The sequence below is a fragment of the Lepus europaeus genome, chromosome 8, assembly GCF_033115175.1.
Source record: "Lepus europaeus isolate LE1 chromosome 8, mLepTim1.pri, whole genome shotgun sequence".
NCBI classification, from domain to species: domain Eukaryota; kingdom Metazoa; phylum Chordata; class Mammalia; order Lagomorpha; family Leporidae; genus Lepus; species Lepus europaeus.
The window spans coordinates 27,128,040-27,155,882 of record NC_084834.1 but is presented as its reverse complement, the minus strand read 5'-3'; the positions used below and the strand labels follow the sequence as shown (position 1 = coordinate 27,155,882).

Here is a 27,843-nt window from a genome sequence, read left to right as displayed (position 1 = left end):
AAAACAAAACAAAACAAAAAAACTTGCAACAGATTTCACTAAGGATGTAAAAGTCTATTACAACAAAACTTACAAAACACCAACGAAAAAAATTAAAGACAAAAAAAACACAAAGATGACCCATGGTCATTGGTCGGAAGAATCAATATTGTTAAATGACTGTATAACCCAGAGTGATTTACAGATTCAACATAATCCCCATCAAAGTATTGATGACATTCTTCATAGAACTTGACAAAACAATTATAAAATTCATATAGAAGTACAAAAGATCCCAAATAGCCAAAGCCATCTTGAACAAAAAGGATAAAGCTGTAGGCATCACAATACAAGTATTTCAAGTCATACTACAGAGTCATTGTAATCAAAACAGCATGGTACTGGCACAGAAACACACACACACATACCAGTGGAAAAGAATAAAGACCCTAGAAGTTAATCCACCCATCTACAGCCAAATGATCTTTGACAACGGTGCCAAAAAACACACTTTGGACAAAAGACAGTCTCTCTAGTAACAGGAGCTGGGATAACTGGATATCCATATGCAAATTACTGAAACATCAATCCCCTCTCACCCTATACAAAAATCAACTCAAAAGGGATTAAAGATCTAAAAGTAAGATCTGAAACAATACAACCACTAAAAGAAAACATGGAGAAATCACTTCAAGACAGTGGCATATGAAACACTTTTTTGGATAAGATCCCAAAGGCACAGGCAACAAAAGCAAAAGTAGACAAATGGGATTACATCAAACTAAGAAGCTTCTGTACAGCAAAGGAAACAATCAACAGAATAGAGAGGGAACTTGGCAGTCTGAAGTTAGAAAACTGATTCCTAGGGGTTGGAAAGTGGGATGAGAGAAGGAGGATAGAGGAAGGCAGAATAACGGGTACCCAAACAGAGTTAAAAATAACAAGTTCTGCTACTCCACAGCACAGGGGACAACTATAGTTCACAATAATGTATTATAAACAGAGGACCTGTTTGGTAGGCTCCAAAGCCAAAAGATAAGGGAAGGGAAAGGCAGTTGCCTAGATTGATTGGCTTATGCTGTGTGTATGTGTTGAAATATTGCACTATACCTCATAAAAATGTGCATGTATTACATGTTAATAAAAGTTTTAAATAAAAATTTTAAAAATACATAAATTATATGAAGGTTTAAGATTAAACTTTTTTTGGTAAGTCTTCTATATCTGGTATGTGTTTTACTCTCACAGCACACCTGCATACCTCAATAGGTACATTTCATTTGTTTAAGAGCCACATACGGCTAGTATCTACCAGACTGGACTAAGTAGCTGTACCCACTGATACAAATACTCACAACTGCCAAGACGTTCACTCTGGTGGTTTCAGGGCTATTGTATATGCTATGTAATTTGGGAGTGTCTCTGAGTCCGTTTTCCCTTCCTAAGGAAGCCATCATTGTGTTTACTGAATGTATTATACAGTAAGATAAACAAAAAGTGACTATCAGCACCATGTTTCTGCTGAGGAAAGCATTTCCTCTACCCTGATAGTGACTCAATTATGTCAAGAGTTCTTAGATAAGGCCCAGAAAGAATGCAAGTTTATAAAGAAAAAGAATAGTTTCATGAAATATCAAGAAATAATACAATGTTATACTCAAAAAAAGTGCTAGCATCTATGGTTTCCTCAGTATCTTTGGTAATAAATGCAGAAAAAAATCTAACTAATTTCTAACAGTTCAGTATTTATTTACATATGAAGAGGACATTTTTGCTAATCTACACACATTTTAAAAATTCACATGCATTTTATTTCAATTTGAATTTCAGTAATAATAATTAAAATCCAGAAAACATAATTGGATTAAAGTGTGAGACAAAAATTATATAGGATTAAAATCCAAAATATAATTGTACAACTATGGAAAAGATGCTAAAGCTAAGTCCCAGTTTCCCTATTCTGTAGAATGGACCTAATAATTATGTCTTACTTAAAGGGCATTTATTTCTAAAGGAGCCATGTAAAGCACTCTGACGGGCGCATAAAAATTTAATAAAAGTTTCTTATTATTGTTCAGACCACGGTATCATCATTTTTACTAATTACATAAACATAATTCAAACTTTGTAGCTTATAATCCATAGTAAAAGCATGAATTCAAAAATAAGAAATTATAAAATATTGTGACAAAACACAAGACTTGGAACACAGTCAAAAAACAGAAAAATCACATATATCTAAAAATAAATTATCATTTAGATGTACATAAATTTTCCCCAAAACTTTCTTGTTACCTGTTTTCACTGTATTTAATTTTTTTAAATGCAGTTAATAAAATAAGTATCATGCCTACTGCTTTGTTTAGTGTGCTAAAAATAGTAAACAGCAAAAAGAATTGGGAGATAGATTAAATTACTGGTTAATATAAAACTATGTAATTTAGGAAGTATACATGAGTTCTTTACTTTTGGATCTCACTCTCAAGTAAAAGTTTTTCTGTCTTACAGAAAGCAAAAGAAAAAGCATGTCACTTTATAATGTAAAACAGACATTTTTAATAAACAATTGTAACCTGTTATCTGCAAGGTACTCTGTTAAGTGACAGGAATCATGAGAGGAAAAAAGCACTGTTTATATAGTAAAAAATTGAGAACAAGCTACTTATATCACTACTGAAAGCATTTGTTTGAATTATCAGTTTCAGTGCTATTCTTTTAGGGAACAAAAAACTATTATAACATTAACAGTTTCCATTAGTTTAGGCTGTAACGCAGTAAACAATATAAAAATATTCTTTAATCTCTGAGACAGTATTTGAATAAAGATATCATGAAAAGTTTGTTCAAAAGTCATGAAACAAAATTTAATTTTTAAAAGAATGACTTAGTTAAAATAGTTCATGGGCTCTTTTTCTTTTCATTTTATTTTTTAATTTTATTTGAAAAGTAGAAAGACAGAAAGAGAACTTCTATCCTCTGATTTACACCCCAAATGCCTTCAATAACCAGAACTGGGCCAGGGTCAGGCCCAAGCCAGTGACCCAGAGCTCCAGGTAGGTCTCAGATGTCAGTGGCAGGGACCCAAGGACTTAAGTCATCACCTGCTGCCTCCTAACGGTGCACATCAGCAGGAAGTTGGACTGGAAATGAAGGAGCCAGGACTCCAACCAGGTGCTCCAACATGGTATACAGGCATACATATGCTGGCTTAAGAACTGCACCAAGTACTCTGTCCCCATAGGCTCTCTTAAAAAGGGGACCAAGAATAATATATATGTGTTAAATTTCCACAAAAGGAAAAAAAGAACTGCTCTTCTATACAGAAAGGCATCTTCACATAATACTGACTTACAGAAAAATGCATTTCATTTCTATGGTTCTAAAGAATAAATCATCTGAAAATTATTACCTAGGCATCATACATTATTCTCTTTAAGCTGACATACTAAAAAAATAGGTAAAATAGTTACCATTGCTGATGATGCATTAATGAATGAAATACCCCATATAATTTACATAGAAAATTTATTTTTGCCATAATTAAAGAAAACAGCCATTTACAATGTAAAAAATAAGATCCAAATTTCCTCACTGCTAATAACTTTCAAATACTAAAAAGTGACAGGAGAGCTCTTCAACTTTCTTCAGCTACTGATGGATGAAACACCAAAACACAGAAACAACGGCCAGGGAATCATCAATTTGCATTCTTTTTTTTTTTTTAAGTTTTTTTTTTTTTTTAAGATTTATTTGAAAGAGTTACAAAAAGAGGTAGAGATACACAGAGAGAGTATTCTTTTTTTTTTTTTTTTTAAGATTATTTTAGAGGCACAGTTACAGAGAGAGGGAGAGACACAGAGAGAGGTCTTCCATCTGTTGGTTTACTCCCTAAATAGCCGCAACGGCCAGAGCTGTTGGCCAATCCAAAGCCAGGAGCTTCTTCCAGGTCTCCCACAAGGGTGCAGGGGCCCAAGCACTTGGACCATCTTTCACTGCTTTCCCTCGCTATTAGTAGGGAGCTGGATAAGAAGAAGAGCAACCAGGACTCACAGGCACCCATACGAGATTCTGGCACCACAGGTGGAGGCTTAATCTACTACGCCATGGTGCCGGTCCTTTGCATTCTTCTTACTAAATAATCATAACTCCAAAGGAGCAGGTTACACCACTGCTTGAGACATTTCATAAAGACTGAGGCAATATATTTGCAATTGCAATGATCAAATATTTCAACGTCTGCTATGTGTTTTGGTTAAATATGTCTGAGAAGCGAACAAGAGAATATTACTAAAAGCAAAATGCTGTAAGCACTCAAATCTACCAGTTTACTGTGCCAAGTAACTGCTACGTAAAAGGCACTAGGAGCTACTGGGGGTGTGGGATGTATGTCTTCCACCAGATTTAAGAACCAAAAGGAGATTAAGAAATGGAAGCGAATAACTATAAAATAAGGCATACCTATGTCCCAGGTATCACTTGAAATTCAGAAATAAAACTGCTTGGAATGGAAAGAAAGGAAAGTTAATGCTTACAGAAATGAAGTGATTATTTAATACTATCTGTTGTACACTAGAATAAAGCTCCTTCCTATTGTCCTCAAGTAGTTATTTAAAAGAGAAGTCTTATAGACATGAAAGGTTGCGGAATCTTTGAATATTATAAACATCTTTGTATTATGAAAATCTTTTTTCTACTGGTTAAATAACTTCCTACTCCATATATACCAGGAAACTTCAAAGTGTTCATGGAAAATGGAATTAAAAGTTGATTTTAGTGCCCAAATTTTTTGTAAACCATGAATACAATTTTTCCACAATATGCATTTTCCATGTGCCAGTGTAGTATGTTTACTGAAATTTAACAGTGTTTAACACATATTAGTTAATATTTTTACACACTTATGTAAGATGAAGAAGCAAATGGTAAATATAAAATCTGTCAAGCATTAACAAATCTGATAGAATTCGTAGGGATGGTATCATTGTATCCACTATAAATATCCAATGAATACCTGCTAGGTATGCTTTCTAAGAACTGGAAAAACATAAAAAGCTGAAAGACATGCATGTTTTCAACTCTTATACTACTAGAAGAAGTAATAACATGCAAATACAGAAACTACTTTCTAAGATATTATAAAGTCAGTTTTTAAAAGGACTAAGATGGTCAATAAAGAGTTCCTGCCTTTGGCAGAATGGTCACAGAAGGCCTCTGAGGAGGTAACAGAAAAAGGAGCATCTGGGCCGATGCTGTGACATGGCAGGTAAAGCCACTGCCTGCCACACCATATGGGCACTAGTTCAAGTCCTGGCTGCTCCACTTCTGATCCAGCCCTCTGCTATGGCCTGGGAAAGCAGCAAAAGATGGCCCAAGTTTTTGTGCCCCCTGCACCCGTGTAGGAGACCCAGAAGAAGCTCCTGGCTCCAGATTGGTGCAGCTCCAACCGTTACAGCCATTAGGGAGTAACCAGCAGGTGGAAGACCTCTCTCTCTCTTTCTCTCTACCTCTCTGTAATTCTGCCTTTCAAATAAAATAAATAAATCTTAAAAAAAGAAATGAAAAAGGAGGATCAAAGTTAAAAGTTGAGGGGCAGACATTTGGCCAAAGACATCAGTTAAGATGTCTGCATCCCACATTGGAGCACCTGGATTCAACGCTCAGTTCCAAAGCTGACTCCAGCTTCCTGCCAAATAAGACCCTGGAAGGAAGCAGTGATGGCTCAGGTAATTGGGTTCCTGTTACCTACCTGGGAGAGCTGGAATGAGCTCACAGTTCCAGGTTATGTCCTAGCCCAGTCAAAGCCACTGCTGGCATTTGGAGAGTAAACCAACAAGATGGGAGCTCTTCTTCTTTGTCTCTCTGCTTCTCAAATAAAAATAAGCTAGGGGTTAAATAAAGAGCAGAAAGAATAACACACCCTGCTAAGATAAATAATTACTAGTCCTACTCTTATTTGAAATAGTTCATAAATCTTCCTGAAACTTTTAAATAGACTTTGAGAATGATCAAGTCTTGGTTTTCTGCCTGCCTACAGTTAGCATCTCTGCTACTCAATTGTTCTCATCCTGACTCATGGCTTTCAATACCAGCAAGACAACACACTGGGTTCCCAAACTTTTATTCCAAGTTTTTAAATCTCTGACTGCCTAATGACATTTTCACTTGGATACATAATAAGAACTTCAAATTGAACATGTTCAAAACTTGGCTACTGACCTTTCCTTGTGGCTCTCTAAGTAGCCCTTTCAAAAGTCTTACTTTTCACTCCATTCCTCTAGTTGTTCAAAGAAACACTCCCCAGTCAGTTTTGAGCCCCTTCTTTTCCCTACATATATTAATTCTATCAGCATATCCTGTGGAGTTTTGGGGAAAAAAAAAAAAAGAGACTCCAGCCAAAACACATTTCACCATCTTCACTGCCACCAATCTAGTCCAAGCCAACATTTCTCTTTTCAGTTACTGCAACTGGTATCTAACTGTTCTTCCTATTTCTTCCCTTGCCTCCCCTTTAGTCTTCTTCTACAATAGCAACCAGAGGGATTCATTTAAAACATGTCTAAGAGTGTATCATTTCTCTGTTTATAACCCTCCAAGAGTTTCACCATGCTAAGAAACAATGTCTCTGCAGTAGCTTACCAAGCATTATATGATCTGGCCCTACATTAACTTCAGCCTTCTCTCTTTCCAAACACCCTTTCACTCACATCAGTCCAACATTCCTACATTTTCAAAACCTGCCAGACATGCAACTGCCCCAATCCTCTTGTGTTGTTTGTTCTCTTTTCTCAGTCACACTCCTTCCCCCTGCTATTTCAATGACTTCCTTGGTCAGTTCCTGCAATCACTTTTTGGCGAGAGCCTTCCTATCACTCTATTTAAAATGGACACACCACATTTGTTTTTGATCTAAAGCATTTTTAAAGTCTATCTTTAGAATCACTTTCTAAAACACTATATATTTTACCCAGTTTAACTTTTTATTATCTGTTTCTCCTCAGAAGTAGGTAAGTTCCAGGAGACCAGGTGTTTATATCAGTTTTATAAATTCTTGTATCCCAGGGCCACAGCAGCACACAGTAAATGCTCAGTAAGTATCACTTGACAGAATGAATGTGCAGAGACTCTCAGGGAAGAAAGAGATCAACATGTCAGAGGAGTTGAAAGACTAGTGACAAAAACGTAAAGTGACATGTGGAGAGTTGCAGATGCAACGGGAAAGAGGCAGTAGTCAGGTCCTGCAGAGTCTCAAAAGCCACGGTAAGTACTTTGGAGTTACAATAGAAAACCAACAAAGAGTCACAGGAAAGAGATAATAAAATCCAGTTCATGTGCTGGAATCATTTTTACTGATATGTGAAATACTAAAATGGACTAAGATTAAGAACAGGAGAATGTTGTAATCCAGATGAAAAAGGGTGATCTGACCTAAGGCGAGAAATGATACAGGAAGGAGATAATTTCAAGAAAATTACAATGACTGAATTCCCAGGACATTGGAAGGTATAATTGTGAAGGGAAAAAAAAAATGCAAGCATGACTCTCAGCTAGATTCTGATTTGATAGGCTGAAGAAAAATCAAGTTTCCTTTTAAACATATTAATTATGATGTAATAGGATAAAAAGCTTCCAATTATTGAATATTTATTGTTAGAAATGAGGTTCATGTCTCACAACAATTGTATTATGATCCTCAGTCTACAACAGATAGATTTCAGGAGAAAGAAGTTATTCACAAAGACTAAAATTTAAAAGTATTAGCAAAAATATAAAATCCTGCACCGTTTGAATCCAGAGACCAAGCTCTTAACAATAAGAATGCATCGTACTGTAATATTAATGAGAAATCCAACTGCATATGCAAAATAAGGTTAAGCAAATAAATCTGGCACTCAAAAATGGAATCCAGACGTAAGATACAAATTTTTTAAGATTTACTTATTTGAAAGTCAGAGTTACAGAGAAAAGGAGAGGCACATACACACACATACACAAAGATCTTTCATGCTCTGGTTCACTGTCCAGATGTATTCAACAACCATCACTGGACCAGGTGGTAGCCAGGAGCCCGGAGATTCTTCCATATCTCCCAAGTGGGTACAGGGGCCCAAGTACTCAGGCCATCCTCTGCTGCTTTCCCAGGCCACTAGCAGGGAGCTGGATCCGAAGTAGAGCAGCTGGGATGCAAACTGGTGCTGATACAGAATGCTGACATATCAGGTAGCAGCTTTATCTGCTATGCCACAAAGACCAGCCCCAAGATATAAATTTTAAAGATTAAAAATTTTAAATTGTCAAATTATCATACTAGGAGTGCCTAGGTTCAAGTCCAAGTTCTTTTTTTTTTCTAAGAATTATTTATTTATTTGAAAGTCAGAGTTACACAGAGAGAGGAGAGGCACAGAGAGAGAGAGAGAGAGAGAGGTCTTCCATCTGTTAGTTTACTCCCCAATTGGCCACAACGGCCAGAGCTTAGCCGACCCGAAGCCAGGAGCCAGGAGCTTCTTCTGGGCCTCCCGTGCAGGTACAGAAGCCTAAGGACTTGGACCATCTTCTACTGCTTTCCCAGGCCATGGCAGAGAGCTAGATTGGAAGTGGAACAGCCGAGACTGGAACTGGCACGCATATGGGATGCTGGCACTGCAGTCGGCAGCTTTATCTGCTACACCACAGTGCCAGCCCCTCAAGTCCTAGTTCTGACTCCTGATTCCAGCTTCCTGCTAATGCTGATCCTGGGAGAAAGCAGATGGCACTTCAGGGAGTTGGGTCCCTGCCCCCCACATGTGGTTCCTTGCTCCCAGCTCTGGCTCTGGCCCAGACCCTGCCCCAGTGGTTTGTACACATTTGGGAAGTGAACAAGGGGATGGAAATTCTGTCTCTTTCTTTCTGCCTTTTAAATAGTAATAATTTTTAAAATAGATTAAAGGTAGGATTTAAGACTTACAGAAACATTAAGTTAAACAGCAAAGGAATGGAGACACACAGAAGGTTTAGTATAAAGTCTGAAGGAATCCTACTACTCAAGCCAGTGTTGTGGTACAGAGAGTTAAGCTATCCATTGGAATGGATTTCCAGCTACTCCACTTCTGACCCAGCTCCCTGCTAATTCACCCGGCAAGGCAGCAAAAGACATCTCAAGTGCTTGGGCCCCTACCACCCATGTGGGAGACCTGGATGGAATTCCTGGATGCTAGCTTCAGCCTGGCCCAGGCCCAGACATAGCAGCCATTAGGAGAATAAGCCAGCAGAAGATTCTCTCCCTCTCCCTCCCCCCCTCTGCCTTCTCCCTCTCTCTTCTCCCTTTCTCTCCCTCACTCTGTCTTTCAAATAAACAAATAAACCTAAAAAAACAACTCAGGTGCAGCATTGTGGCACAGCAGATAAAGCTGACACCTGCAACACCAGCATCCCATATGCGCACTGGTTGATTTCTTACTTTCTCTACTTCTGATCCAGCTCCCTGGTCATGACCTGGGAAAGGTAGAAGATGGCCCAAGTGTTTGGGCCCCTGCCATCCATATGGGAGACTTAGTTCAAGCTCCTGGCTCCTGGATTTGGCAGGGCCCAGTTCTGGATATGGCTGCCATTTGGGGAGTGAACCAGTAGATAGAAGATCTCTCTCTCTCTCTCTCTCTCTGTAGTTCTTTCAAATAAATAAATATTTATTTTAAAAATCTCAGTACTTAAAGGATATGAGAAAAACACAGAAAAGCAACTAGAAACACACAGAAAATGGAATTTTAAGGTCATGTGAATTTTCCAGAAACGTCTGAAGCCTGTACTCAAATAAATGCAAAACTAACTTAACGATTAACTACTACACTTATAGAAAAATACTTCATTGAGTCCACAGATTCAAACACTAATCTCACTTGGAAACATTTCCAGAGACACACCTAGAAATATTTAATCTGGGTGCTCTATAATTCAGCCAAGTCAACACATAAAGCTAATCCTAACAGGATGTTTTTACCTTTGGACTATTAATAGGGCTTCTATGAACATGCAAACCCAGTATCTCCATAGCCTCACCAACACTTGTTATTATTATTTTATAATTAGACATTCCACTGGGTATGAAGTGGTATCTGATTGTGGTTTTGATTTGCATTTTCTTACAGACTAATTGTGTTAAGCATCTTTTTATGTTTTTTTGGTCATTGGAGTATCTTCAGAGAAAAGCCTGTTCACATTCTTTCCATGGTTTTTAATTAGATTGTCTTTTTGTTGAATTTTTATTTAAAGATTTATTTATTTATTTGAAAGGGTTACAAAGACAGAGGGAGACACGGAGAGAGAGAAAGAGAGACAGCGGGAGGGAGAGAGAGAGATCTTCCATCTGTAGATTCACTCCCCAAATGGCTCCAATGGCCAGGGTTGGACCAGGCCAAAGCCAGGAGCTTCATCGGGTCTCCCATGTGGGTGGCAGGGGCCCAGGCAGTTGGGTCATCTTCTATTTTTTTCCCAGGAGCATTAGCAAGGAGCTGAGTTGGAAGTGGAACAGCTGGGACAACATCCAGCATCTATACGGGATGCCAGTATTACAGGCAGCAGCTTAACCCACTAACTTTTTGTGGAATTTGTTTACATATTCTTGATACAGATCCTTATGAGATGATTTAGAAATACTTTTCACTGTATATAGTCCTTGGGCCTCTGCACCTGCATGGGAGACCAGGAAGAAGCTCCTGGCTCCTACTTCAGATCGGCTCAGCTCCAGCCATTGCGGCCATCTGGGGAGTGAACCAGTGGATGGAAGACACACTCTCTCTCTCCACCTCTCTGTAACTCTGCTTTTCAAATAAAATAAATATATTTTTTAAAAAAGGAATCAATTTCTAAACCCCAAATTCTAAAGGTTTGTCACTATGTTTTGTGATAAGAGTTCTATAACTTCAATTCTGATACTGAGGTCTTTGATATGTTTTGAATTAAACTTTGTATAACAGTGTGAGGTAAGAGTTGAACTTCAATTTTTGCATGTGGATACCCAGTTGTCTCAGCACCAGTTGTTAAAGAGACTACTCTTCCTTTTATTTAATGATTTTGGGATCATTATCAAAAATCAACTGGCCTTAGATATCTGAGTTTATTTGTCTATACATCTAACACTATGCCGGCTTCACACTGTTTTATTATTATAGTTTTGAAATTCAGAGGTATGAGTTTTCCAACTTTCTTCATCAAGATTATTTGCCTGTTAAGTACCACCCACAGTTCTATGTGAATTTGAGGACTGGAATTCACATTTCACAAATAATTTTTCTTTTAAGGTCGCCATCTCCTTTTAGGTATAATTTTCTTTCTCATATGAACTCTTACACCAAATGAATTAAATTCTATTTGTTAATATGATGCTTAAAACAATGCTTTAACAATCGTTAAAAAGATATTTAATGATGGAATCAATACATTTGTATTTTTACCACTCTACCATTTGACATTATGTCATTTTATTATGTATTCAACAAGGTAATGCAAGATAAAGAATAAAATAGTAAAACCAATTTGAGAATTAACACAATTACCTAAAATTGCTCAGTCAAGCATACAGCATGTATCCATTGATCAAATCAGAATCTCAATACACAATTTGAAATACTAACAGTTTATACATTAGCACTTCTGTTTAAATTCCCATCTGAGGATTGTACTTGGGCTCCTATTGGCTATTCAGATATGAATCCATTAATAATTTAAGGAATGATCATTTGAGATGTCTAAAAATTAGCAAACTGCAGCTAGATGCTAGTAATTTCTCACAAAGAAGTACATTACCTATGAAAACTGTTTTCGATAGTAATGGGCAATAGTGAGCACTGAATTATAGGCATGATATCTTCTGAAGATATGTATTGTGGCTTGATGTCATCACCACAATATCTAAAACCTATATACATCAAAAAACACTCCTCAAATAAAAATAGCTCATCGTACCCAAATAGAGTACTGTAAAACAAGAAAGATATTTAATCTATTTAAAATTACACTGCAGTGTTACAAATAACTCATTAAATACAATGGTAATTAGCCCAACTTACAGTTACATCCAATTTCCTATCCTTACATGTAAAGAGAGAATACATGGGTCTGAAATTAACCTCTTTAAAAACAACCTATTGATAAATTCGAAGAAAATAAAATCATAAATTCCTAATAAATTATTAGAGGAAAGCCAGTCAGGATAACCACATGATTCATATTTTAATTTACATGAAAGATTAATATTTTAGATTCATATTTAAGATTAAGTAAGAAGGCAAGTCATTCACACTATAAAACTGGCAAATCTAGCCTATAAAATGGTACTCTAAGAGAATTAAAAATATGTGAATGTCTTAGGTTTTACGCATGAGGAAACACAAATGAACAGCAAAGGCCAACAAATTTTTTCAGCAGCTGGAAATGCTAAATTTAATTACTAAAGAGAAATCATGCAGAGAAGCTTGCTGCCAAACATGGTTTACAAAGAAGGCAGGAAGTTATGTAAAAGTATCAAGAAATTTGTAGTCCTAATAAGCCAGAAATTCAAATTCTAAAAATGTATGGACAATACACATGATTGCCAAAAAACCACAGATTAAGAATAAACCATCTTATTTGTCCAACAAAAAATAAATGTACACATAAATCTGAAAGTGTCCTGAAAAAGGCTATAAATTTATATAAAAATAGGCTGTATCATTAATTAAATAAATCAACCAAGACATTACTGAGGCTAAATAAATATACTATTAAGTCCTGATAAAAAGAATAGTTGTTGGAGAATTTTACTTTCCTAATCATAACAGAATTCTGAAATATTTTATTTATACTATACCTTGTAATCTCAATCTTAAAAATTTATAAATATATATAGAGGCTGGTACTGTGGCGTAGTAGGTTAATCCTCCAACTGCAGCACCGGCATCCCATATGGGCACCGGTTCTAGTCCCGCCTGCTTCTCTTCCAATCCAGCTCTCTGCTGGGGCTTGGGAAAGCAATGAGGATGGTCCAAGTGCTTGGGCCTCTGCAACCACGTGGGAAACCTGGAGGAAGTTCTGGCCATTGAGGCCATTTGGGGAGTGAACCAGTGGATGAAACACTTTTCTCTGCCTCTCCCTCTCTCTATAATTCTCTCTCTCAAATAAATTAAAACTTTAAATACATATATATATACATATATATACAAATAGTATATATAAAATACATTATATCATGCATATATATTACAAATGTATATTCACATATGGGTAAGATTCCACTGTATAGATACCCTACTTTTTTTATTCCATTGATGAACATTTGGGTTAATGCCACTTTTTAGTTATTATGAATAATTTTGCTATGAACATTTGTGTCCAAGGTTTTGTTTGGACATATGTTTTCAATTCTCTTGAATGCATACCAAGTAGAATCACGGGATTATATGGTAACTCTGTTTAACCATGTGAATAACTGTCAGACTTCTCCAAAGCGGCTGCATTATTTTAGATTCTCATCAGTAGCATAAGAAGGTTCCAATTTCTCCACATCCCTACCACTATTACCTACCTTCTCCATCATAACCATCCTAGGAGTATGAAGTGGTTTCTCATTCTGGTTTTGAATTCCACTTCCTTAATGGATGATACTGAGCATCTTTTTCATGCATTTATTGACCACTTATATGTCTCCTTCAGAAATGTCTATTTAAATCCTTAGCACATTCTAAAATTATGCTGCACTATAAATTTTATTTACACATTTGGGATACTAGACTCTTTCATATACAGATATGTAAATAGATTCTCCAATTTCATAGGTTGCCTTTTAGTTTTCTTCAAGCAAAAGTCCAAACACTTTTGATAAAACATAATCTATGTTTTCTTTAGTTATTAATAACAGAGGTTTTTTAAATGTTTATTTCCCTCTCTTTGAAAGGTAGAACAAAAGAGAGAGAGAGAAAGTATTAATATGAATCTTCCATCCACTGGTTCACAGCCAGGGAGAGGGAGTCAGCTCAAACCAGGCCATCCAGGTCTCACACATGGTTAGTAGAGGTCCAGTCAATTGAGCAACATTCTCTTGCCTCCCAAGATGCACATTAGCAGGAAGCTGGATTTGAAGCAGAGTAGCCAGAACCTGAACCAGCAACTCCAACATGGAATGCAGGTGTCCAAAGCAGCAGCCTAAATCACCATGCCACAACCACCATCCATGAGTACCAGTCTTAATACCGGGAAAACTGGAAGAATTATGGCAATGATAAACAGAAATCTGAGCATGAGACTGGGGAAATACTCAATAATTTAGGTTTGAAACATCTAAATTTTTAATTTTTTTCTACATATCTCAAAGAACTGTGGCTTAATATAATGGCTTCCTCCTTGCTCCCTTCATTTTAGTTATCATTTTTTTCAATTCATAACTTCTTAAGAAAAAAAGAAATTAGTAAAAGAAAAAAATACTAAAAGAACTGTGTTGCTTTTCTAGTTACTCTACACTTTTAGCAATATTCATGCATATATTAAATATTAAAAGGCATAATTTTGAATCCTAAATTTAAAACAATTAAAGTATTAAGATAGCTCTTAATGAATGTTCAGTGTTCCACAGATGATATGCCACTACTTACATATTCATTTGTCAACTGTCAGACATTAAGACATTTTCCAGTATTCTTTTATTGTAACCACAGTGACTGACATTATCAAGGATATGACTGTGCTTTCCTTTTAAATCATTTACATAAAAATTTTCAATAGAAATTATTTTAAGTCAAAGATAGACCTCATTTCAAAGAGCTTCCCAAAGTAATCATGCTATAAGTGATGTTACAAATAACGCAGCAATTCACATTTCCTACAACTTTACTGGCAGTATCAGGTATAAAAAAGTGTTTACCATTTTGTCATTTTAATTTCACCTTTCTATCAGTTGTAAGTGCCACTTTATCTTCTAGAATCCTGTATTCTCAAAATTCTTATTTTTCTTTTTTAAAATATTAATGATCACGCTTCATTCAGATTTTTTTCTAACTTCCTCTTCAGTGTGAATGTCTGTTACTTTTGATTGTACAGATGACTGAAATCAAGAATCAGTAAATCAGTGTCTTGTAGACTGTCTGATATTTCTCTTTAGAAATCTGAAATATATATTATGCTGTGTTATGATACCTGATCCAGAATACAGTTTATGCATTTAATTGTCAGAGCATTAGTCCTCTCTTAATGTTGTTCCTCTTGTAGAAGAGCCAAGTAGATTTATTTTGTTACAATGGGTCTCATAATCATTTCCTTGAATACTTTCAAAAACCCCAGTGGGAATTTTACTATGATTAGAGACCAAATGTTGTGGTTTATTATAGTTACTTTTTTCTTAACAAACATAAAAGGCTGCAAATATGAAAATATCAAATAAGGCCAATTAAAAATCTTCAATAAGCCCCCAAATTAGAAATTTTATAGAACATATTAGCTGTTCATAGTCAAATGAATAAGAAAACAGTAACAAAATTTTAACCAACAGCAAAGCATAAACTTCCTGGAAATTAAAGATTCTTGATCAAAAATACTATTTACAAAATTATAATACCACATTAAAAAGTCAACAGGATAAACACACAATTATTATCCTGATTTGGTTTCATTACTTAAAAAGCAATGAAAAATGCAGCCAGTATTATGTCAGTGTAAGTCGTTGCTTGTGTCGCCAACATCCTATATGCATGCCAGTTTGCATCCCTGCTACTCGACTCGTGATCTAGCTCTCTGGTAACGTGCCTGAGAAGGCAGTGGAAGATAACCCAAGTACTTGGGTCCCTGCCACCCATATGAGAAATTAGGATGAGGCTCCTTTGGCTCCTGGCTTCAGTCTGGCCCAGACCTGGCTGTTGTAGACATTTCAGAAGTGAACCAGTAGACAGAAGATCTGTCTTTCCCTCCCTCTCTATCTCTCTCTCTGTCACTCTACCTTTCAAATAAATCAAATCTTTACAAAGAAGCCATTTATATTCTACACTGAATTTAGTACACTGCAAATGAACATTTAAGGGAGAAACATGAATATGCATGTCATAGATTTTTGTGGTGCTAAAATGAGCAAATATGCATTAAACCACTTAGAAGAAGATTTTGGAGGTGATCACATAGCAAAGTGGTCATAAATTGATATTCAGCATCAGGCTACCTGCATCAAACCCAAGCTTCACCATCTACTAGCGATGTGTGACCCACAACAAATACAACAAATCACTCAGCGCTATAGATGGAACAGAATATGACTCCTAAGTTCACACAGATGTTTAATCCCCCCAAAATGCTAAGTTAATATACTAAGAACGGTATAAATTTGATCCAATTGTAGTGTTTGGAAGGTAGACCCAGAAGAAGGTTCTTGGGACCCTAGGGGTATGCTCTCAGAATTCAGTTCTCTTGGGAGGGTGGTCATTTATGATGAAATGGCTCAGCCCTTCCCTCCCTTTCTCTCTACTTCCTTCTCTTCTATGTCTCTGCCTCTCTCCTTTTCTCACCCCACCCCGCCAGCTGCCACCCCTGCTTGCTTGTCATGTGATCATTCTTCCACACATGCTCTACTGCTACAATCCTCCAGGCTCACCAGATGGCCAAACCAATGATCCCCATCCAATCCTGGACTATGAATCCACAAGCCAAAATAAACTGCCTTCCTTCTTAAATTTGTTTTGGGTATTTAGTTATAGTGATGAAAGCTGGCAAATACACAGCCTCTCTGTGCTTCAAATCTCCTGGTATCTAAAACAGGGAAGATGATACTAACATGTACTTAAAGGTTATGAAGATTTATTTATACATAAGAGCTTAGAAAACTGGCCGGCGCCGCAGCTCACTAGGCTAATCCTCCACCTTGCGGCGCCGGCACACCGGGTTCTAGTCCCGGTCAGGGCACCGGATTCTGTCCCTGTTGCCCCTCTTCCAGGCCAGCTCTCTGCTGTGGCCAGGGAGTGCAGTGGAAGATGGCCCAAGTGTTTGGGCCCTGCACCCCATGGGAGACCAGGAGAAGCACCTGGCTCCTGCCATAGGATCAGCGCGGTGCGCTGGCCGCAGCGCGCTGGCTACGGCAGCCATTGGAGGGTGAACCAACGGCAAAGGAAGACCTTTCTCTCTCTCTCTCTCTCTCTCTCTCTCTCTCTCTCTCTCACTATCCACTCTGCCTGTCAAAAATAAATAAATAAATAAAATTTTTAAAAAAAGAGCTTAGAAAATTAAATGGAAGTATAGAAACTTTTTTTAAAATGTTAAAGCACTCATCTGCCAATGTTCACTATTTCATTTTAAAATATTTGGCTTGCTAATTTAAAAACAGACTAATTCTTCAATTAAAAGAAAAATGTACAGATTACAATACTAAGAATTAATCAAGGGGAATGTATGAAGCCTGGTGGGTAAGATGCCAGCATCACACATTGAAGCATGTAGGTTCAACTTCCACTTCTAATTCTTGATCCCAACTTCGTCCAAATGACTTTGGGGAGGCAGCTATGATGGCTAAAGTAATCAGGTTCCTGCCAACCATGTGGGAGACCTGGATTGAATTCCCTTTTGGGCACTTGGGGAGTGAACTCTGGGCACTTAGGGAGTAAACCAGCTGATGGAAGATCTCTATAGATGTCTCTCTCCATCCTCCCTCCCCTCAAATAAGTAAATAAAATTTAAATGAATAAAAAAAGTTAAGGCGTTGTTGTATCATCGCCTTTATTTTTTCCAAAAAATGAACTGTTTTTATTACTTTAATCAAATAAAGTGACTGATGACCTGGTTTGTAGTTCCACTGAAGCTAGTAAGAAATGAGCTCTACAGTATAGTGCATGAAATTCAAAGCAACATCCAAAAGAACACTAGGAAATTCTTACTAAAGTAGATCTTAACAAATAGATTTCTAAAATCAAAATCATTAAGTAACAACTAATAGCATATTATGATTTATAGATACATCAGCATAATTGCACTAAAACTATTAACTTTTTTCTTTACAAAAAGATGGTCATGAAATGAATACATTCATGCATATACCATATTTACAGGCCAAGGCCCAATGTCCTGCATGACAATCTTAAATATAAACAATCTGTCTATAGCCATAACACTTTCTTTAAAAATTGGAATAAGTAGGATGTCATAACATTCATGAAACCTCTATATAAATCAAAATAGAAGACGTCAAACATATCCCACTCCAATAATAACCATGCAAAGAACCAAAGAGATACATTTCAGATCTACACTTCCATCAGTCCTTTGACAATAAAGATAACAAATCAGCCACTCTGCAACCACAAATAGTCTATGCATATTAAATACTCTTTTTGGTAGAAGGTGGAAACCACTAACAGATAAAATTTAATTTTTTTCTATGAAAAATCAAACAGCAGTAAATATAAGAATGTTCATTATCTTAAAACTGACTCTTAAAGAAACAGTTCTACATTTTTTCCATTAAAAATTCATATATCAATAGCATTTGTTTGGAAATACAGCAGATTTTATTTAGATATTTTACTATATTTATAACTTATAATACAAGGCTTCTTTTAAAAATCCATGTAAAATGCAACTAAAAGATAATGTGCATTTTCCATGAACATTTTAAAGTAACTTCAAATTACTATGCAACATTATAAATCTCAAAGCATGAGGATACAGATTAAAATAAAAAACTATACTAACAAAGCATAAAATTAAACAATTCAGAATAAACCTACTGTGTATTTCAGTATTAAATCTTACCCTTTCTATAGAAATCTAAAAAACTTTAAGCAAATTCATAGATTAGCAATCAAGAGTGAAATAAATGTCCTGGATCTGGATCCCAACTGTTACTTTGCATTATTTCTGCTGTTTTTGAATTTATCAAGTGAGATTTGATATAAGGACTAAATTAGTTAATACTTTTATAAAACCTATAACGTCTCCTTAATAGCATAAGTTAAATAAATAATTAGGTTGAAGTCCTAAACAAACAAAATTAGGAACAAAACATAATCATTATAGGCATAATAAATAAATAACAAATATCAGGGAAAACATAAAAAGTTTAATTACTGATAGAGAAATAAGGTAAGAGCTAGTAGGATGGTAGACAAATGCACATATCTAACATAAGATTAGTAAATGTCACTAAGTACAAAAAAGAACAGGAAACAAAAAAAAAATTTCAAACCACAATTTAAGAAAATTTGCAAGAACTCACAGAATAATCTAATCCTGCAGATCACAACAAGAAACTATGTTCTACAAAATTAGATAGATAATGGTTAGTACTAAGCTGTACTGCTGTTAAAGAATTTAATTTTGTATACAAAGAAATCTAGAGCACAGGATATCAAAAGCATATCAAAACTTGAGAAAAAACCATACTATCCTCAGAAAGTAACATTAAAAGTCAGAAGAAAATAGATCAATGTCTACAAAGTTCTAAGGTAGTGCAAGTGTTAGCCAACAACATTAAATTAAAAAAAAAAAACATTAAATCAATCAGAATGTCACTCAACTAAACACAGCTACCAAATATTATTAAACAGGAAACAACTTTAAGTTTAGAGCACATGAGACTTTTGTGGAAAAAATATAATTATGAAACATATCCAATTAAGCACTGAATTTTACAAAGAACATGGAAATTAAGTTATGACTAACAAAATGGGTTAGTGAGATATTTAACTGATATAGCAAGAGAACAAACACTCAAGCACTAACAGACTTTTTTTTTTTTTTTGACAGGCAGAATGGACAGTGAGAGAGAGACAGAGAGAAAGGTCTTCCTTCCATTGGTTCACCCTCCAATAGCCGCTGCAGCTGGTGCGCTGCGGCCGGCGCACCGCGCTGATCCAATGGCAGGAGCCAGGTGCTTCTCCTGGTCTCCCATGGGGTGCAGGGCCCAAGCACTTGGGCCATCCTCCACTGCATTCCTGGGCCACAGCAGAGAGCTGGCCTGGAAGAGGGGCAACCGGGACAGAATCCAGCGCCCCGACCGGGACTAGAACTTGGTGTGCCGGCGCCACAGGCGGAGGATTAGCCTACTGAGCCGCGGCACCGGCCATTAACAGACTTTTGATTGCAAAACATGAATTATATAAATTTAGAAAATATGGGGTCCGGCACTGTGGCATAGCAGGTGAAGCCGTTGCCAGCCATGCCGGCATCCTAAATGGGCGCCAGTTTGAGCACTAGCTGCTCCACTTCCAATCCAGCTCTCTGCTATGGCCTGGGAAAGCAGTAGAGGATAGACGGGGTACTTGGTCCCCTGCACCCGTGTGGAAGACCCAGAAGAAGCTCCTGGTTCCTAGCTTCGGATCTGTGCAGCTCTGGCCATTGCAGCCAATTGGGGAGTGAGCCAGCAAATGGAAGAACTCTCTATCTCTCTCTCTCTTTCCCTTTCTTTCTCTTGTTCTTTCTGCTTTTCCTTCTCTCTCTGTGTAACTCTCACTTTCAAGTGAACAAATAAATCTTTAAAAATAAAAAAAATGAACATTAAAAATGTAACTTAAGAAACTAACTAGCAGGTAAGGGAAAAGAACATAAAAATAAAGTACAGGAGTACTTAGTCAACAGTTTAAATAGTAGGGTGTGAGTTGAAATATGAACTGTAGCCGGCGCCGTGGCTCAACAGGCTAATCCTCCGCCTTGCGGCGCCTGCACACCGGGTTCTAGTCCCGGTCGGGGCACCGATCCTGTCCCGGTTGCCCCTCTTCCAGGCCAGCTCTCTGCTGTGGCCAGGGAGTGCAGTGGAGGATGGCCCAAGTGCTTGGGCCCTGCACCCCATGGGAGACCAGGAGAAGCACCTGGCTCCTGCCATCGGAACAGCGCAGTGCGCCGGTCGTAGCGCGCCAACCGCGGCGGCCATTGGAGGGTGAACCAACTGCAAAAGGAAGACCTTTCTCTCTGTCTCTCTCTCACTGTCCACTCTGCCTGTCAAAAAAAAAAAAAAAAAAGAAATATGAACTGTAAAAAGCAATGACACAAATAATCTGAAAAAGAATCATGGCTTGGGGAATTGTATCACAAGAAGGCTTTTGCTTAAAAATGAATACACTAACCTCTTAATTTTTTCATAATTTATTAACCTCCTATTCTTTAGAAAATAATGATGTTTTTGTTAAATATTTCCTCCGTTTCTCCTTAGCTGATTTTTATTTTGCTAAATTTCATACAGAACTGCAATAAACAGGATTGTATCATATTCTTAATGTAATATTGCCTCTATTTCTAAAAGATATAGTTACAAACATACAATAATACTAAAAGAACCATTTGTGAGTATGTAAGTATGTCTATAGCTATTCTGATAGATGTAACTGCACTGCTTTGCTATATGAGTAAAAATGTCCATTCTGCTAGCAATATAAAAGCATGGCACCCTCTCATATCCCTTATTCCCTTCAGCAGTACCTATTATCACACTTTTTACTTTCTTTCAATCTGAGAATAGAGAAAGTGACAGACCACAAATTCTCTAATTTACATTTCCCAGAATATCTATAAAGTATCATTTTATATATTTACTGGTCACTTTGCTTCCTCAAATTTTCTTGTCTTATGTTCTGAGGATGTGTCTACTAATTTAACTCTTATTATTTCATTAGAATTACTAGTACACTGACTAGATATCACTCACATGCATCATCTATCTCTCCAAGTTGTTGATGTCATCTTTCCTAAGCTTAATGCCACATGTCATAGATGTCAACTTACATATTTGTACCTACTACATATCTCATCTTGGTTACTAAACTCTCACACATGACTCAGTTCCACTTTTTAAATTTTCTAAATATGTTTTCTAAGATATTCACTATGTCATCTTTCGCCCTATATCTTTATACCATGTTGAAGATTTTTAATACATGCTATCTTGATAGTATCATTTTAAAATCTGGTGAGACAAGTACATTCTCAATATTCTTTTGTTACGAATACCAAGTCTATGCTAAACCACTTATTTTCCCACAGAAAATGAGTATTTCAATATCCAAATTTAACACGTATATGTTTTAAATATTTTGGGGGGATATGCAAATTCCAAATAAACTCTATTGGTATTGTAATAGAATATCATGCTAATGGACACTGCATTGAATTATATTTGAGAAAAACTGATATTTTTGTGACAATAAAATTTTCTCACTTTGACTATAAAAGGTATTATGAAGACAGCATGAAAAAACATCTGCACGTAACAGCACCAGGTTCATGCTAACTTTATTTTGGTTACTGCACCAGATTAAGACAGAAAATATGCTTAGGTAATTTTCTTGCAAAATTTGGTCCAAATATTGTTTTGTCAAAACGGACTACACTATTATTTCCAACTTAGTCGATATCTGCTTGTCAAAATTATCAGGTATCCAATAATCTCCCCAAATTTTTTTATTAATTATGGTAGGAAAATATTCAAGACTCAGATTTTTATAGAAGATCACATTAAAGAATTTGACTATAATATTATTTCATCTTTTCTAGCACTTATATTAACTATATCCTGTACTATACCCTGTATTTGCAAGAACATCAAAACTTAAGCTAATCAATAGTGGTTATCAGTTATTTTTTCTAATTTTAATAAAAATAGTGTTAATCATTTAAAATTATGTTTAATCACATTTCATATTTATTTTCTTGTGTAAACTTTTTCATAGAGTTTTATTATGGCTGGCTGCTAAAACTTATGTTTTTTTCTTACACTTATTGATATCTTCACATTTTTCTCTATTTTTAATTTTTTGATAGAATTTAACTTGAAGGTAGATATACTAAAAGAAACCATGTTTGAGTTCCAGGAAAAATTCTCAGCACTCACCTTTATAATTCTTTAATTATATTAATAGATTATATTAGCTAGAGTTTCAGTTAAAATTTTGTGTCCATAGCCTTAAGTAAAATTGGTCTTCTAGAGTTTTACCTGTCTCGAATTATTTTCAGGTTATGCTGGCTGTATAAAATGCACTGTTTCTAAGGTACCAGAAAAATATCAGCAACATGATTTATCTGCTCTTGACATGCTAGAAAGAACTTATACAATGATAGTTAATTTTTTTCAAATGCTATACTAAATATTCTTGTCAGTTTTCCCACTGTACCTTGGGTGGATCATGGTGATATGTATCTCTACAAAAGCACTTCCTTTACAAATTCATATTGTGTATGCACATCCAGGTGCAACTGCTAACCTAAGCAATGGTCCCAGGATGGTCTATCATGGGGCCCTACTGTATGCACCCTCATTTCCTCTACTGCAGATTCTGAGGCTCTCAAACATCATGGGTAGAGCAATTTCACAGCTCTGTGTCTGGTCCTATCTAGAAACCTGGAAGATAATATCGTTGCTATAGAGATTTTAATTTCTAGTTAAATAGCTCTGTCTTACCCAGGGAGTCAGAAGGCCTTTGCTAATTTTCTTGAGCCAAGACTCAGCTCCCAATATTAAGATCAGGTCAGCCAAACACAGACAGTGCTCTGACCTACTGGTGGTGAATTGGAGTAGAGATGAGACAGTTAAACAGGCTTCTTCCATTTTCCCAGGATCCCCCATGATTCTCTCATAAAATTAACTCTAATGATATATAAAGTGTTTCCTTAGACCACAGTGTCATTTTAGCTGGGCAATTTCCCATGATCACCATGAAAAAACAGTAATCACCTCATACCAACCACATGTGTAACCCACCTCAAATTCCGCATGTCTGTGAATATCCTCTGCCCTCTGCCTGCTCAGGATAAATTCGGCTTCATTTGCTACTCTTACAAGGTGATCCTTCATTGTTTGGCTAAGCAACCTAAAGAAGAGAAAAATATTGTCAACTAAATGTACATATGCACACAAAACATGTGTCTTCATTCACCGATCAAAAGTGGTATATTTTGTTATCTGGGGAAGAAAGGAACACTTACTCTGCTCTTCTGATGTCATACACAACGAGGTACAATTATTTCAACACTACATAATTTAAGAGTGTAACAACAAAAGGTTATCTTCCTGTCAACAGCAGATTAACTTCTATCAGACTAGTCACCCAAAAACAGCACCTAAAAATGCTAGAATAAGACTGTTTTAACATTTTTAAAGGCATTGGAAGCTATCAAGCCAGTCAAGATTTAAGAAGTGAAGATTCTAGAGAAATAAGCATTTAGACACCATTCAGCTTAACTTTACTCAATGAAGCATTTACTATTCACAAATGAGAACAGAGAAGCTTAACCACTGCTAGCAACTCACAGAACTGGGGAAATAAAAAGTGTGAAGGGGTCATGGTAGATTACCCAGAATTATCAGCGGGAATACAGGTATACCCATGGAAACAAAGTAGACCAGGCCCCCAAAGTCCAAAACAGATCTTCAAACCACATTATGGTGACTTGTATTTAAGCTGACTGGCAGCCAAAAAGCTAAGTAAAGCTTTAAGGGTGGGGAAGAAAATAAAACAAAAACAGCAATGCAAGGGAGGGCCAGGGTAAAGGGCTACATACTAGGAATATGCAAAACGGAAACAGAGCAAACTCTAGTAAAGACAAAAAAAATCCAGCCTACAATCAGCTCAGCCCCTAAATTAACACTATCAGCTCTAGTCTAACTGATATGATTGCTAGTTAATCAGAAATCAAAGGAAAACTCTAGAGGAAGATAATACACAGCAACTAAAATCTACCCTTTCAACTAATAAAAAAAAAAAAAAAAACCTTTCAACATCCAATCACCAATTAACAGGCACAAACAACAAAACAAATGAATAAAAAGAAATAGAAGGTAATTCACAGAAAATCAAAATAAAGTTTCATATCCAGGCACTGGAATAAATGTAGTTAATACTTTTAGGACAATAGAAGGCATAATAAAGAGTTCCATAACAGAATGGAAATTGCATAACTACTGAACAAAATTAAAACAAGAATACATTTATCAGCTTAATAAGCTCAACCAAAGGAGGAAACATTAACCGAAAGGTAGGTCAGTGACAATTAGTCTGAAACATACAAAAAAAAATTGATGAAAACTTGACTAAATAAATAGACACACAGGACATGGCAAAAAAGGTCTAACATAATTGTATCTGAAGTAAAAGAAAAGGAGTAAGCAGGATTTGAGAAGATATTTGCCTAGATTTTCTTCTTTTTTTAAAGGTAGAATTACAAAGAGAGGGAAAAATAGTAAGAGAGATCTTCCATTTACTGGTTCACTCCCCAAATGGTCCCAATGGACAGGTCAGGTCAGGAGCCTGGAACTCAATCCTTATCTCCCATGTGGGTGGCAGGAGCCCAAGATCTTAAGCCATCTTCCACTGCTATCCCAGGTACATTTAAGGAGGCAGATGGACTGGAAGTATAGCAGCCACGACTCTTAACTAGCGCTCATATGAAATGCCAGTGTCACAAGCAGTGGCTATAGCTCTGCCATAGTGCTGGCCCCAAGGCCAAGATTTCTTTAAAACTGGAAAAATAAAAAAAAAAACACATTGAGCTGGAGTGCTATAAACCTCAAGCAGGACAAAAGAAAATCACACTCAGGTATATATAGTAAAGCTATCAAAAATTTTTAATAAGGATTTTATTATCTAGTGATGTCAACTGAGAACCATACAAATATGCTATAGTTTTTTCTTTTTGATTTGAAAGGCAGAATTACAGTGACAGAGAGAGAGAGAGAGAAAGAGAGAGAGAGAGAGAGAGGGAGGGAGGGAGGGAGGGAGGGAGGGAGGGGGAGGGAGAGAAAGATCTTCCATTCACTGGTTCACTCCCCAAACAGATGCAATGGACAGAGCTGGGCTGATCCAAAGCCAGGAGCTTCTTCTGGGACTCCCACATGCATGCACGGGTCCAACTACTTGGGCCATCTTCCACTGCTTTCTCAGGTCCATTAGCAGGGAGCAGGGAGCTGGATCGGAAGTGGAGCAGCTGGGAATCGAACCAGCACACATATGGGATGCTGGCACCAGTGCAGCTTTACCCACTATGGCAGAACGTTGCAGCCCCCCATGCTTCATTTTTGTTGTTGTTGTTGTTATATAAATCATAGGGAGCAACTAAGTACAAGAGGGAAAGACTCTTTCTTGCCTTCAAAAGACAACAAGCCCAGTAAGAATGCAATGACCTCTTCAAAATGCTAAACCAAAATAATAGGTAACAATTATATACTAAAAAATCTTTGCAGAGGGGGTGTGTTGGCACAGCAGCTGAGGTAGCCATTTGGGACGTCTGTATTCCATATCAGGGTGCTGAGGTTTGAGATGCAGCCACACTCACCCCATTCCTACTTCATGCTATTGTGCAACCTGAGGGACAGCAGATGATGGCACAAGTATCTGGGCTCTGCCTTCCATGTCGGGGACCCAGATGGAGCTGTAGATTCCTAGCTTTTGCCTGTTCCAACTCGACCTGCTGTGGGCATTTAGAGAATGCACCAGCACAAGGAAGATCTCTCTTTCAAATAAAAATTGAAAACAAATTCAAAAAACAAAGCTTTACACAATGAAAGCAAAAGGATCCAGAATACATCACTGTGTAGAGTCTTTTCCGAATTCCCCTTATCTGTCTAAAAGAATAGGCTCCCAAAGGAATTGATAAATCCTTTCCCCTGGGAGTTTCATAAGAAGGGAAGACTGATGCCTGTTAAAGGTAAGACTTGAGCATCCAGGGTAAGAAATCACCTAAACAGATGTTGTTGCAAAACTACTGTATCTCCTATCTATTCACCTAAGGGTACATTTAAATTTAAGGTGTTTTTTTTTCTTTTTCTAGTTACACCTTTTACCCTCTCCCTTATCTCTATGGTAAGTAGTATAGAAGCCACAAATTGTGACCATCTCCTTTAGTCAGTTTTCGGTGAAATCCATATAAATACATATGACTAAAAATCTCTGATTTCTCTGATTAACCTTTTATCAGTTTAACCAATGGGCTGCCTGAAAAACGGAACCTGCCATTAGAGGAACAGTTTTCCCTTATCAATAAAAGCTAAATAAGGGGACTGGCGCTGTGGCACAGGAGGTAAAGCCACGGTCTGAAGCACCAGCATCCCATATGGGAGCCGATTTGAGTCCCAGCTGATCCACTTCCGATCCAGCTCTCTGCTATGGCCTGGGAAAGCAGTGGAAGATGGCCCAAGTCTTTGGGCCCCTGCACCCTCATGGGAGACCCAGAGGAAGTTCCTGGCTCTTGGCTTTGGATCGGTGCAGCTCTGACCATTGCGGCCAACTGGAGCGTGAACCAGCAGATGGGAAGGCCTCTCTCTCTCTCTGCCTCTCCTTCTCTCTGTGTAACTCTGACTTTCAAATAAATATATAAATAAATCTTTAAAAAAAGAAAGAAAGAAAGAAGCACTTGATGAGTGGGCAGCAGTTGGGAGATCTTTGTCTCTCTCTCTCTCTCTCTGCCTTTCCAATAAAATAAATAAATGTAAAAGTACAATGTAAAATTGATACATGTAAAAATTTTAAAAAGACAAAGAAAATGGCAAATGGGAGTACATCTAAAAAAACCTCAATATTCACAATAATTATAATAATGCTAAAATACTATAATCTTAAAATACAAAACAACAACAACAAGGCAAGAGAAAGTAAATGAATTAGTTTTACAACCCTCTTTGTACCATCCATAAATGGATGAAAGAATCAATTTATAACAAATTGCTACAATCTGTAGATATAACCACTAAAGACATGTAAAAGAATGCATAATGAACAACCTAAGGGTAAAAAAAAACTGGGCAACAAAAATATGTAGCTCTAAAAAAGAAATATAGGAAGAAAAGGAAAACAAGACATACAGTAAATATAAAGGACCTTAATAATACAATGGAAAAATTATAACCTGGATATAAAAATTAAAATTAATACAATTATTATCAAATCGATTTTTAAAAATATATATTGCTTA

The 27,843-nt window shown here is 36.7% G+C and overlaps 1 protein-coding gene across 5 annotated transcripts in view; it reads right to left on the bottom strand.

The window, feature by feature from the left end:
• Positions 1-27,843, bottom strand: part of LRBA (LPS responsive beige-like anchor protein) — a 730,178-nt gene that overhangs the window by 411,598 nt on the left and 290,737 nt on the right. For all 5 annotated transcript variants that reach the window (XM_062199509.1, XM_062199506.1, XM_062199510.1 and 2 more), the window contains exon 36: positions 23,639-23,747. In XM_062199509.1, coding sequence (XP_062055493.1) covers positions 23,639-23,747 — 109 coding nt within the window. The remainder of the gene's footprint in view (positions 1-23,638; positions 23,748-27,843) is intronic.